The sequence below is a fragment of the Natrix helvetica genome (genome assembly GCF_964273705.1).
Source record: "Natrix helvetica genome assembly, chromosome: 8".
Lineage (NCBI taxonomy): Eukaryota > Metazoa > Chordata > Lepidosauria > Squamata > Natricidae > Natrix > Natrix helvetica.
The window spans coordinates 2,983,041-2,996,571 of record NC_138559.1 but is presented as its reverse complement, the minus strand read 5'-3'; the positions used below and the strand labels follow the sequence as shown (position 1 = coordinate 2,996,571).

Below are 13,531 nucleotides of genomic sequence, written 5' to 3'. Positions count from 1 at the left end.
GCTTGCGTTATATTGAGCGTTTTGGCACGACAGTCAGTGGTGCGCCATCACCCTGGCTACTTTGAATTTGGCGCCGCTTTTTTCAGCAGCTAGTCATCGCCATTTTAAGTAAGGGAAAGCTTCCGGTGGCCATTTTAGTTGCAGTTTTGCTGCGTTTTTTCCCCTGAGATTCGTGAGTCAGCATCGGAAAGTGGTGGTAGCATGAGGTGTTCTGCCTGGTAATCTAGCAGTCAGTCGTTCCCCTCCACTGAGCCGCAATTGACCAAGGACAGCGAGGTGTTGGTCCTTCCCTTAGGCCTCCCTCCAGCTGTTTCCTCTGCAGGCGCTTTGGACTGTTGGATTTCGCACCAGAAGCTTCCTCGCGGAGGCACCGCCTTAACAACTCCTCTCAACCTTTGACTGCACGCCTCTGAAGCAGCAGCTGCCACCATCCTCACATTTCCATTGTTCCAACTCAGCTCACTGCACAATGGCAGACAATGCTAGTCAGGGCCTTCTACCACTAGGCCTGCTCTACGTGTTTCCACCGCTGCCTCTCCTTCCCAGTGTCATCTGAAAGATTCTCACAGAACAGGCGGAAGTTCTTTTCGAAGCACCATTTTGGCCCAGACGGGCCTGATTTGCTGACCTCATGAGCCTCTCCATCATCAAGCCATGGAGGATTCCTCCAGGGGAGGTCTCTCTCAGCCAGGGGGCCCTATCACATCCGGAGCCCCAATGGTTGCAATTGGCCGTTTGGCACTTGAGAGGGACCTCCTAGAGAGGGACAGGCTCTCTTCAAAGGTCATCCAAACCATTCAGGCAGCACGTAGACCATCTACTACCAGAATTTATGAGGCCACCTAGTCAGCCTACGCAAAATGGTGTGTACCTAAGCAGATAAACCCCGCTTCAGCCTCTATGCCGCAAGTTTTTGACTTTTTGCAAGAAGAATTGAACCAGGGGATAGCAGCCAACACGCTGCGTTGCCAAGTAGCGGCCCTCTCCACCGTTCTCGCTCCCAGCAACCACCTATCCTCAGCACGTCATTCCACGGTCCGCAGTTTCCAGAAGGGAGCCTCCAATTTGCAGCCCCCAGTCGTTCATCGATACCCGACCTGGGAGTTGAATATTGTACTTAGGGCTCTAGTCGAGGCGCCGTTTGAGTCGATTCGTACCTGTGACCTGAAGGACCTAATCTTCAAGACAGGATTCCTGACCATGATCATCTCTGCACGTAGGATTTCGGAGATGGCGGCCTTGTCAGTCAGGGAGGACTTGTGTGTCATACATCCAGACAGGGTCGTCCTTCACTTGGATCCTTCGTTTCTTCCGAAGGTCAACTCTTGGTTTCATTGAAGCTAGGAAGTCATTCTTCCGGACTTTTGTTCTCACCCAAGACATCCTACGGAACGCAGATGGCACAAGCTGGTGCGCTGAACCATTCGCAAATACATCAAGCGCACTGCGGCGTTCAGGCGATCGGAATCGCTTTTCCTTTCAATTGTTACCATGGGGCGCAAAGTCACCTCCGCCAGCATCAGCTGATGGTTGCGTGCTTGCATCGCCCTTGCCTATAAGCTCCAGTCTAAACAGGTACCACGCTGTATCACAGCCCACTCTACAAGGAGCGCCACATCCACAGCAGCCTGGGTGACCCAAGCGCCCATAGAAGAGATCTGCAGAACGGCTACGTAGGCTTCACTATCCCAATTTGTTCAAGCTTACAAGTTGGACAAGTTTGCGTCAGCGGAAGCGGCATTTGGGAGACCGGTCCTTCAGGATATTCATGCCGCTGGAGAGACCATTGTGTCAGGTTCTTCCCGCCCTAGTGACATTTAGCTTGGGTATGTCCCATGCTTGGACTCTCCAAGCAGCGTACAGGAAAATGACCATTGGCTTACCTGAAGGGTCCTTTTCTGTACGCTGCGAGGAGAGTCCAACCCCGCCCTAGGGTCTCTCTCACAGCTTCCATGTGTATATGTATTGGACTTTCTTGATATGGATTTGTGACTTCGTTACCGATTTGACTTATGCAACCTATTTTGACTTGAACTAAGAACAGACTCAATGGAACCACATTTGAACAGTGTTACAGGTCCACGCCTTCATCGAAAAATCTGAGGAGCCGGAAGAGGAGGCATTGCTAAAGATCTTTCAATTCACTCCAGGGCAGTCAGACAGATTTTAACCCATGCTTGGACTCCCCTTGCGGTGTACAGAAAGGACCCTTCAGGTAAGCCAATGGTCATTCACATTGCTCTACAGCCCTCTATGTCAGGCTACTGCCCTCAACAATCTGGGTCCGCCTTTGACCCATCTCGGAAGGATGGAAGGCTGAATCAACCTTGAGCCAGTCAGGATTGAACTTCTGGCATTGGGCAGAGTCAGCCTGCAATACAGCATTCTAACCACTGCAGCACCAGGAAGGAGGAGAAGAGGAATAGTTAGGAAGGAAAACAGCGCTAGCACTTATATGCTGCTTCACTGTACTTTACTGCCCTCTCTAAGCAGTTTACAGAGTCAGCCTCTTGCCCCCCAATAATCTGGGTCCTCATTTTATCAACCTCGGAAGGATGGAAGGCTGAGTCAACCTTGAACTGGTTAGAATCGAACTCCTGGCAGTAGGCAGTGAATTAGCCTGTAATACTGCATTCTAACCACTGTGCCACTATGGGATGGACTCTGCATCTCTCCACATTCACATAGCGTGTTGTTTTCCACTAAGCTTCCACTTGAGCATATTGGTTTGGTATTTAGGCACTCCCCAACTCATAACTCCATGTCGGGTGTAGCAACATACACAGCACACCTAATTATTCCGATCCTGGGGAAGGAAGCAGAATCGAATTGTCTGGAGAAACTGTCAAATGAGTGTCAGGGGGTTCCCACCGTCATAAGATTAAAAGAGGAGAGAAAGCAGATGCTCTTAAGAGTCTCAGAAATCTGCACTGTGATTTTTTCTCTCTACTCATCACGTGTTTGTCTTCTTGCTGGAAAGAAGCTGGATGGGGTTGCAGGAAATGCAACGTCCCAGAAATGCTTGAAAAAACAAGTCAGGTGATTGGAAGGGTGATTGCAGCTGCATTTCAATGGAGGAGAAAGATGATAAGGCAAAGGAAATGCTGAAAAAGGTGGCCTGTATCAGGGCATTCATAAGTGAAAACAAATTTAAGAGATGATGATTCTTAAAAAGATGCAGTGGCTCAGACCTGAGAAAGGTTGGCAGTTCGAATCCCTAGTGCTGCGTAACGGAGTGAGCTCCTGTGACTTGTCCCAGCTTCTGCCAACCTAGCAGTTCAAAAGCACGTAAAAAATACAAGTAGGAAAATAGGAAGCACCTTTGGTGGGAAGGTAACAGTGTTCCATGTGCCTTCGGCATTGCGTCATACTCAGCCATGACTCGGTGTTGAGTCATGCCGGCCACGTAACCATGGAGATATCTTCGGACAGTGCTGGCTCTTCGGCTTTGAAATGGAGACGGGCACCGCCCCCTAGAGTCAGGAACGACTAGCACATACCATGTGCAAGGGGAACCTTTACCTTATTCTTTAAAATGGAATGGGAAGCAGATTGTACTGTTGAGGGAAATTAGGTGCCTATCATAAATGGGGAAAAAATACTGAAGTAGACATTCCTTGGCAAAAAAACCTTGTACTATTCGAGTGCCTAAGTCACTCAGTCTTTGAAATTCCATCCTCTCCATCATTCTCATCAGTCGCTTTCATTTCCCCCAAACAGACAGAGAAATCTTGTCCCGTCATCCCTAACCACCTGACCACTAGGTTGGGAAGCTGCAGTTTAACAAAGGAGTCAAGATGAACAACAGTAGATGTTCTATTTTATTCATTTTATAGATGTCCAGATAACGGCTCCTTTCCCTTGGCTGGTTTTAAGTAGAAGCCAACATTTCATGCCTATGATTTCACTTACTGAAGCCGGCGTAGAAGGGATAAGAAAGCTTTCCCAGGTTCCCTTCGGGCATAACTTGGAAATCCACCTTCAGTGCAGTCTTGCCTTGGCTGGATCCATACCAAAGAAAACAAATCGATCCCCTCTTAGTTAAATCCAGTGTTTTCCTTTTAGAGAGTTAAGTTCTCACCTGGGGAAGCGCAGTTCTCCGGAAAGGCTGGAAATAAGGACCACACGGTTGAAGCAATTGGTAGGATGTTTAGTTGCTTTTTCTGGAGGAATCTAGTGCTCCTGAATGCCCAGCCCTGGAGGTAATCAAGGTATTCAGCAAGACTCTGGACGCTGGTACTTCCAGAAGGCCATTTCTCCATCGTCGCTACAGGAGGCCAACAAGCCCGGCTCCTTAGGGCTCCAGGCAACGCAGTTCACATCCTGAGAATGCGCTCGGGCCACGTGGGCAGTCAAGGAGAAGGTGGGCTGATGAGCATCCGAGAGAGGCTCTTCTTCAAACACCCGGATGGCATCGTCTCCGCAAGCAGTGGCTAAGGCACCTGTCAGGTGGCACCTGCCAGGAATTTGGAAAAAGAAACAATTCTGGATCAGGATTAGATGGTTCACAACATACTGGGACGTATTCAAGAGAAGCTGATAATTTTAAAAATCCTTCCTATTTATGATCTTGTAATCCTTTAATTCGGGGTGGACTCGGGGCAACAATAGAATTGAACATTTACTGGCGGTTATTCTTTGCGCCCTAGGAGAGAAACATCTGCTGTTACAGAGGATTAATCTCTCAACCTTCCACGTGGAAGGCGAGCGTCTTCACCACTAGGCCATAATGCCACTCAAATAGGGGAGCTTGGAGTCTTCTAGTCCAACCCCCTCCTCAAGCAGGAGACCTTATGCAATTTGAGACAGGCATCTCTTCTTAAGAGGCTTCTGGTGACTCGCTTTCTTTCCCACGATTTCTGCTAGGAGGATGGGCAGAATGCATGATTCATATTCACAGGGAGAAGGGTCAATTGATGTCATAATTGACACAGATCTCAGCTGGTCCTGGGACGCTGTGGGAAGCATCTCCACTTACCAGGCCACGTCATAGACGGTCCGCGTGTGGAAACCAGAGAGGGTGCAAACACACTTCCAAATGGGATCGGTGCTGTTACAGGCCACACCTGAAACACACAAGAGAACTCCTTAAAGGTTGTTGCTTCTTGGCTCTTCTGCAGGAGCTTCAGGCCTCTTGGAGAAAATAGATTTAAACTACGGAGGTCCAATCAAGGGTTTGGGAGCTGAGGAACAGTTGATGGAGCAGAAAGTACGAGTGAGTGGGAGGGGGATTTGGTGTCCCTTAAGTGGTCCAGTTTTATGGGAACCAGGATTTTGCATTTGGCTCAGAACCTTAGACTTCTGACCCAGGCTTCCCCCAAACCATGAAGCAAACTCCTTGTCCCGACAGAAAAACCTCTTTTATTAATTGACTGTGAATTCTGCTCCTTCACATCCAGCAAAGTCTTTCAAGGGAGGATTTACAGACCTTCTCTGGCTTGGAGAGCTGCCAGGCTTATCTCTGCAGAACTTGGCAAGGAGTCTCGGAGAGTCACGAACCAATTAAGCGAACTAATTGTCTCCTGCAAACTCCACTCCCCTTTTCCTCTGGGAGAGGCCATTCATCCTTCACCTGTGGTCTTACTCCCAACTCGACCCCTGTTCTTTAGCTGTTCCCTTCATCTGGCCATTCTGTGCATGTGCGCACTGGGAACAGGCTCCAGCTGTTCCTCTGCCTCACTGATGTCTGACTCTGAAGGCAGCTGATAACTGGCATACGGCCCTGGCCCCCTCTCTGCCTCCGACACAGAGCCCTCCTCAGAGCCTTCCCCAGACTCCAGGACTGGCCCATATTCCTCCCCAACTTCCTCACTCTCCGAATCTGCTGCCAGTTACACTGGCTGCTGGCAGGCCACAGCACTCACATACAGGCAGTCTTACACAAATAACCCTCAACTTAATGACCATAATTGAGCCCAAAATATCTATTGCTAAGTGAGACAGTGTTGTTAAGTGAATTTTGCCCCATTTTACGACCTTTCTTGCTACAATTGTTAAGTGAATCACTGCAGTTGTTAAAGCTAGTGATACCTGAGTACCACACTGGAGGTGGTTGATGGACAAATACAGGAGAACAGAATGACTTTGTTGTCACTTTGAATGTACACTAATCGGGGTACATTAAAGTGAAATTTTGTTGCACGCAACTCTCAGAGGGTTACCACCTCCAATATACACTACATAACCATGACCGAACAAATAAACACAAAATTTTGCATATTCCCATATATATTATTAAATGACACAGAGAAACAGCACAGTCTAGTCCGGATGTATACATGTACACAGTGGGAGAAACAAATCTTGCGAGATTACCAGATGGATGGCCTAGGCCAGTGGTGGGCAACCTTTTTTTTCAACTGAGCCAAATCTCGCCAAAACCACGATTGAAATTTATTTTGAGAGCCACATTTTTAAAACCGAAAATACATAGGATGGTACACTGTTTTTAGTTTCAATAAACTCTGGCATTTGAAGCACACAAGTCTTAAAGCTGTCAAGTTACAAGATCCTTGCATCCCTAACCCTTTAGGAAAAAAACCCCAAGGGGTCTTCAAACCTGACAGCTTTAAGACTTGTGGACTTCAACTCCCAGAATTCCTCCTCCAGTCATGTTGGCTCAGGAACTTTGGCATTGAAGCATGCAAGTCTTAAAGCTGTCAAGTTGCAAGATCCTTGCACCCCCAACCCTTTAGAAAAAAAAAACCCAGGGTCTTCAAACCTGACAGCTTGAAGACTTGTGGACTTCAACTCCCAGAATTCTGAGAATTGAAGTCCACCAGTCTTAAAACAGCCAACTTTGCAGACCTCTGTGTTAGCCCAAAGCCTGGTGCTGGGCGGGCCTTGCTCCCCCATTGGTGGAGCCCCAAGAAGCGAGGAAGGAGAAAAAGAAACGGAGGCTAAGGAGCTTCCCCCCCGCCCCCTCCCAGCAAAAATCTAACCGGGGAGCCGGGCGGGCAGTAGCAAATTAGCCAATCACACCGCGTGATCGGCTAATTTGCTACTGCCCGCCCGGCTCCCCGGTTAGATTTTTGCTGGGAGGGGGGGGGGGGAAGCTCCTTAGCCTCCGTTTCTTTTTCTGCCTCCTCGCTTCTCGTCCCCACCCGACTTCAGGATCCTCCCTAATCATTGTGGGTCGAAAAGAAAAAAGGGAAAGGGGCTCTTGTTTTGAAGTGCCCGAGAGGAGGGAGGGGAGCGGGCACCCGGCACACAGAAGAGCCGCATTAAAATGTGTAAAGAGCCGCATATGGCTCGCGAGCCACGGCTTGCCGACCACTGGCCTAGGGAACAAAGCTGTTGCAGAATCTGGAAGTCCTGCTAGAAATACTTCAAAACCTCCTCCCAGAGGGGAGCAACAGAAACAGACTGTGAAGTGGGTGTGTAAGGTCTCTGACAATGCTTTGAGCTTTAAACACACAGCGTTTATGAGCAGCATCCTGAATCACTGGAAGCGAGCTTCCTATAATCTTCTCCATTGTCCTCACCGTTCTCTGTAGGGACTTTCGACCTCACTTCCCCGCTGTGCATCATGCTCCCTTCCCTCCCATCTTTTCACCATAATTTTGTATTTTTATTGTAATGTTGTAAACCACCCAGGGACACGCCTTGTGGCAAAGATGGATGGCAAATACATTTAATAAATGAATAAAAACAAACAGTTCCATCCTCTTGGGATGTAACACAGGGCACTCTGCTGTACCACTCACCTTGCTCATTGCCTGGCTTAAACTGGCGCCAAATGCGCACGGTTTTGTCATCACTACAGGAAGCTAGCCTTTCTCCACTCTGGTCAAAGGCCAAGCTCCACACTGTGGACTCATGGCCTTCCAAGGTGCTGAAGCACACCCAGTCGTCTTCCTCCTCCCGATACAGCTTGACGGTGTCATCGTAACTGGCAGATGCCAGCAACTGGGAGGAGAAAAACCCCCAAGAGGGAGACCCAAATCAGCATCGGCAAAAGAACCAAAGACTGAGACCTCAGAATAACTTTGTTGTCACTTTGAATGTGAGACTAAGACATATGAAGAACAGTTGCAGGAACTGGGCACGGCTAGTCTAGTGAAGAGAAGGACCAGGGGAGACAGGATAGCAGTCTTCCAGGGGCTGCCACAGAGAGGAGGGGGTCAAGCTATTTCCCAAAGCACCCAAAGGCCAGACAAGGAACAATGGCTGGAAACTGATCAAGAAGAGATTCAACCTGGAAATAAGGAGGAATTTTCTGACAGAGAACAATCAACCCACGGAACAGAAGTTCCCTTCAGAAGTTGGACTGCCATCTGTCAGAAATCATGCAGGGTCTCCTGCTTGGGTGGGGGTTTGGACTAGATTACCTATAAGGTCCCTTCCAACCCTGTTAATCGGTTAATAACTACATAAACATGACAAAATAAATAAATACAAAATTATGCATATACCCACATATATGACACCGAAAAAAAACCACAATCTAGTTTGGATGCGAGTTTACCAGGCGGATGGCTCAGGGAACAAAGCCGTTACAGAATCTACAAAGGAGACATTCCACCTGAAATGCCCATTTCCAGAGAATCTCTACATTTGTTTCACAAAAACAATCTTCTAGCAGTTGCAGCAATGTGGAAGGAGAGCCCCCTGCCCCGCCTCAAAAAAAAAAAAGTTAGACTCACCTCTTGGTTAGGATGCCAGACAACATGCTTGACATCCTGTGTGTGAGAATTCAGGACGCTCATGCACTCGTACTCGTCCTCTTCATCCACTGTAACGGAGAAGGGGGGAATTTGATAAAACCCGAATAATACAAATCTCCACCGGTCAATTGTGAAAGGCAGCTTTGTTCAAAACAGCTTACATTCAGTGATGTTACCTTTAACATTATTAAACATTCACATATATCAGGTCCTTGAGAAGGACTTGGTAGGTGGACCAAAATGCCTAGTCCAGTCTGAACATCACGTGACAAAGCATAATATCATCACCGGCAATGACAAAATCCCCAATCGGTCAATTGCGAAAGGCAGCATTAGTCAAGAACAGCTTACATCCTGCCACAATATTTCTAACGCCATCAAACATCCAACTCTGCCAACCCCAGATCCCTGGGAAAGATCTGGGACTTGATAGGTGGACCAAAATGCCAAACCTGGTCTGAACATCTGGCTGACCGTGTGACAAACCGTTAATAATTTGGTAGAGAATGTAAACCAAGTGAAAAAATGGAAATGCATCCACACCCTCCTAGCCACTCCATGGATTTCTTAACAGACAAACTCAACATATGGAGAAATTCCATTTTCCGTATTACAGAAAGACAGAACTGTAGGTCACCTTCCCTAATTTTATTATTTTAAAAAGGTTTTAAAATCTGTCAGCCTGATTGACACGAATCCCTTCGACATTCTTTAGAAAGCAGTCCTTCCCTTCTGTACACCCAGAGAGCACAATCAGAAGCCGTGTTCTATGGGGCTGTGATGGCAGAAGCTCATTCCTTCACTTTTGGGGTCAAATGGGGAGTGGGGTTGTGATTAGCCATGCTGTTAAGGTAATGATTGAATAGCTGACCAGCTGCTATAAGGCTGTAAACCGAGATGATGCAATGAGTCAGAAGGGTTACTGCCACTTTAAGAAGCTGTCTATATAAGAGAGGCCCTGTGAGGGCGGTTTCTCTCTCCGTGTGTGCTTCCATATTATAGTTGAAGATTGATTGATTGCCTGGTTTTGCCTAGTACGTGTATGTGTGTATATGTGTATGTATATGTGTATGTATGTATGTATGTGTGTATGTATGTATGTATGTATGTATATGTATATGTAAACCTCTGGATACTGTACTTTGCTCCTGGGTTGTCTCAAAATAGTAGTCATGCTGTGCACATTCTGACACATGCTTATCCTGGCAGCCACTTTGTGAGAGCATCGTAGCAGGTTCTGAACATTTCAAAGCCCCCCTCTGCCAACCCTCCCTTCTCCCCCCTATCGCCAAAGGATTGTCTGCCTCCCATGATTCTCCAAGCTCTCGCTCACCTTCCCAAACCCAGACGCTTTTGTCTCGGCTGCAGGTAGCCAGGAGGCTGCCGGACGGGGCCCAGGCTACAGACTTCACCTCATTCTCATGGCCTTCCAGAGTCGCTGCACACTGGGTGGAGAAAGAGAGGAGACATTTCTTTACGGGAAGGGCAACCGACAATCTGAGACCACAAAGATAAATGTTTCATGGCAGGGCAGTGGGGGAGATGACCAGGAGGAGCTCGAGGGTGGAGTCAAAAGCACAATCAGTTTGGAATCATCATGCTCCCACAAATGGCCTAACTCCAGCCTCTTGTGAATTCTGCTGATTCATATCTGGCACCAATTTGCCTTGACTGTTAATATCCACAACTGAGCTCAAAATTTCAGATGCTAAGTAAGTTTTGCCCCATTTTACTGGCTTTCTCGGCCCAGTTATTAAGAGGATCACTTCAGTGGTTAAATGATATGAATCTGGCTTCCCCGGGGTGTGTCAGGCCACGAAAGGCTTAGAAAATCTGTCTCTAAGTATGTTTAAAGCGACAATTGTTTTTCTCCATTGAGATTCTCATTGCTCCATATTTTCAACTGTCTTCCAATTTTGCATCCCTGTAGTCTACACAAGATTTCAATCACTCAGGTCTGAATTGTGTACTATAAATTACGCCCAGTAAATATTTGTTATTGTGAGTTGTAACATTTTCAAATACAGTCATATTATGTGTACTTTCCCCCTTTTATCTTCGCAATTCTCTTGCTGCACTTGGTTCTCGTTTTGAGACTATTGGAACCAAATGGCTCTACAAGAGCAGCGCATAACGAAGGTTTCAAGATGCCTTAATTCCCCCCCCCCCCCCAGGTTAATCATCAAATCTTGCAATTTCAACATATTATCTTTCCATGGAGCGAATCTGAATTGGAAACCACAAAGGATGCTGTACCTCGAAATCAGCCTGGTTCTTCTTCCAAATGCAGGTGGTTGCATCAAAGCTGGCTGAAGCCAAGTAGTTCCCACAGGGGGACCAGGCCACTTTGCGGATGGTCCTTTGGTGCCCTTCACCCAGAATGGACTTGCACACCCAGCCATCACCTGACGAGAGAAAGCACCTGGCAATGTGGTTGGCAACATCCCTTCCTGAGCTTGGCACCCCAAGATCTAAGCATATTAATCACGTATCTACGGTAGTTTTCCTTTTTCTTAGCACTGAGGACTTAGATCTCTGCTGACTGCAAAATTAGCTGTGGCTGCATTGATGGAGGTTCTGCTGTGGCCCGCAAGTGGTGGCAGACTCAGATAGTGAGGAGGTTGGGGAGGAACATGGGCCAGTCCTGGAGTCTGGGGAAGGCTCTGAGGAGGGCTCTGCGTCAGAGGCAGAGAGGGGGACAGGGCCATCCGGCAGTTATCAGCTGCCTTCGGAGTCAGTGAGGCAGACAAACAGTTGGAGCCTGTTCCCAATGTGTGCATGTGCAGAGTTGCCGGAAGAAGGAAACAGCTAAGGATGGGATGCACGAACAAGGGCCGACTTGGGAGTAAAGCCACAGGTGGACGATGAATGGCCCCACCCAGAGGAAATAAAAGAGGAGAAAAAGGGGAATGGAGTTTGCAGGAGACAATTAGCTCAGTTTGTTAGGGTGAAGGTCTGTTCCTGACTTCTTGCCAGGGAATTGCTGCTACAGCGTGGCGTTTGGAAGATATCAGCCTGGCAGCTCTCCAAGCCTGATGAAGGTCTGTAGTTGTGAAATCTCATGAAAGACGGTTGGCCGGGACTTTGCTGGAGAGGAATTCCATTTAACCTAAATAAAAGGGGTTTTATTGGGATGAGGAGTCGGCTTCATGGTCTTGAGAAGCCTAAGTCAGAACAGGTTCAAGGCACTAAGGATGTTCGAGATAAGATTGGGAAATACCCATTAAACCAACCAAAACAGTCCTCAGTTTGGGAGGCAAGAGCAGGGTAAGCTCCAAGGAAATGGGAGGGAAACAGTGGCCTGTACATATCTATGGAGTTCTCCCAAACGTGCTTTTTTCAAGGGGCAACTGGACTTTTGGGTTTTTCTTTGAAGACGTTTCGCTTCTCATCCAAGAAGTTTCTCCCTTCCTGGAAATGTAAACCCCAAGCTGACCACCTGAGCCTACCTTCTTTTCCCCAGATGCGGATGCTACGGTCTCCACCACAGGAAGCCAGGAGTGTCCCTTTGGGATTCCAGGCTAGGAACCAACAACGGGAATCCGGGTGTGCCTGGATGCGGGACAGGAGAGTCAAGGAGTCCTTCATCGGAACACCAAGTGGTCACCACAGAACCGAAGCTAAAACTCTGCAAATAGAAATGATTTTTATTTCAGCAGGAAGGTTTCATTTAAGGGCACGTGATGAAAATTGGAGCGCTTGGCCACCAGCCTGTGATTTTCAGCCCCGGAATGGATTACTACAATTGCACCGTACATGGGACTGTCCTTAAAATGCCAGTTGGAAGTTGCCATTGCTTCAAAACTACATCACAGGTAGTCCTCGACTTACAGCTGTTCATTTAGTGACCATTCGAAGATACAACAGCAGTGAGGGAAAAGTGACCGTTTTTCACCCTTATACCATTGCAGCAGCCCCCATAGGTTACGTGATCAGAATTCGGATGCTTAGCAACTGGCTTGGTTTTACGACGGTCGCAGCGTTCCCCTTTTGTGACCTTCTGTCAAGCCAAGGCAATGGGGAAGCCGGATTCGCTTAACAACCAGGTTACTAACTTAGCTTATCTTTATTTTTTTGCATTTTTGTTTCTTTTATTATATAAAATGCAAAGGAAAAAAAAAGATAGGATTTAACAGAAGGAAAAGGAGCAGCGAAGTGTATGTGTGTGTGAGAGAGAGAGAGAGAGAGATTTTTAATCACTGCAGTGATTCATTCAACAGCTGTGGTGAGAAAGATCATCCAATGGGGGCAAACTTCACTTAACAACGGTCTCACTTAGCAACAGGTAATCTGGCTCTGTTGTGGTCGTAAGTCGAGGACTCCCTGTCATTTCCCACCCAAGGACTTACAGGACAGATAAGTCCCCGATTTGCAACAGTTCACTTAGTGACCGTTCGAGGTTAACAACGGTCTCGCTTAACAACAGAAATCCTGGCTGCATTGTGGTCGTAGGTCGAGGATTCCCTGTCAGTTCCCACCCAAGGACTTACAAGGCAGCGAAGTCCTCGATCCGCAACAGTCCATTTAGCGGCCGTTCTAGGTTAACAACCGCCTCGCTTAGCCACGAAAAGTTTGGGCTCCTTTGTGGTCGTAAGTCGAGGACTCCCTGGCATTGTTTTCCCCTCCCCTCTCAGGAAAAGAACACAGAGACTGGCAGTTTAAGAGCCCCGCTTCTCGCTCCCGCGGAGACTGGCGGCCTCAGCACCCACCTGAGACTCAGCCCAATGCGGCCCCTGGCTGGGAAGGATGGGCTGTGTCGTACGGTAGGCAGGGGCCGCCCGCCGTTCCTTGTTGATCAGGCTTGAGCAGCGCCGGAAGTCTCCTCGCCGCAAAGGCCGCTGGGACCTGTAGTCTTTCTCCCCTCC

General features: G+C 48.0%; 1 protein-coding gene across 2 annotated transcripts; it reads right to left on the bottom strand.

The window, feature by feature from the left end:
* Window positions 1–3,803: 3,803 nt before the first annotated feature.
* Window positions 3,804–13,491, bottom strand: CIAO1 (cytosolic iron-sulfur assembly component 1). Of its 2 annotated transcripts, none has more exons than XM_081961474.1 (8): window positions 13,376–13,491; window positions 12,116–12,294; window positions 10,923–11,071; window positions 10,000–10,111; window positions 8,646–8,734; window positions 7,707–7,908; window positions 4,979–5,066; window positions 3,804–4,456 (listed from the first exon to the last, which is right to left on the bottom strand). In XM_081961474.1, the coding sequence occupies exons 2-8, from the start codon at window positions 12,252–12,254 to the stop codon at window positions 4,216–4,218; spliced, it is 1,020 nt and encodes a 339-aa protein (XP_081817600.1). In that variant the 5' UTR covers window positions 12,255–12,294; window positions 13,376–13,491; the 3' UTR covers window positions 3,804–4,215. The 2 variants fall into 2 exon arrangements, with proteins under 2 accessions (XP_081817600.1, XP_081817601.1); XM_081961475.1 differs by lacking the exon at window positions 13,376–13,491 and adding an exon at window positions 13,157–13,310.
* Window positions 13,492–13,531: the final 40 nt, after the last annotated feature.

Coding starts and splice junctions, on each gene's coding strand:
- CIAO1 (XM_081961474.1), bottom strand. CDS start 12,254: ATGAAGGACTCCTTGACTCTCCTGTCCCGCATCCAGGCACACCCGGAT. Junction 11,072..12,115: donor CCGCATCTGGGGAAAAGAAG/GTAGGCTCAGGT, acceptor TTCTCTCGTCAG/GTGATGGCTGGGTGTGCAAG. Junction 7,909..8,645: donor TCTGGCATCCTAACCAAGAG/GTGAGTCTAACT, acceptor TTCTCCTCCCAG/TTGCTGGCATCTGCCAGTTA.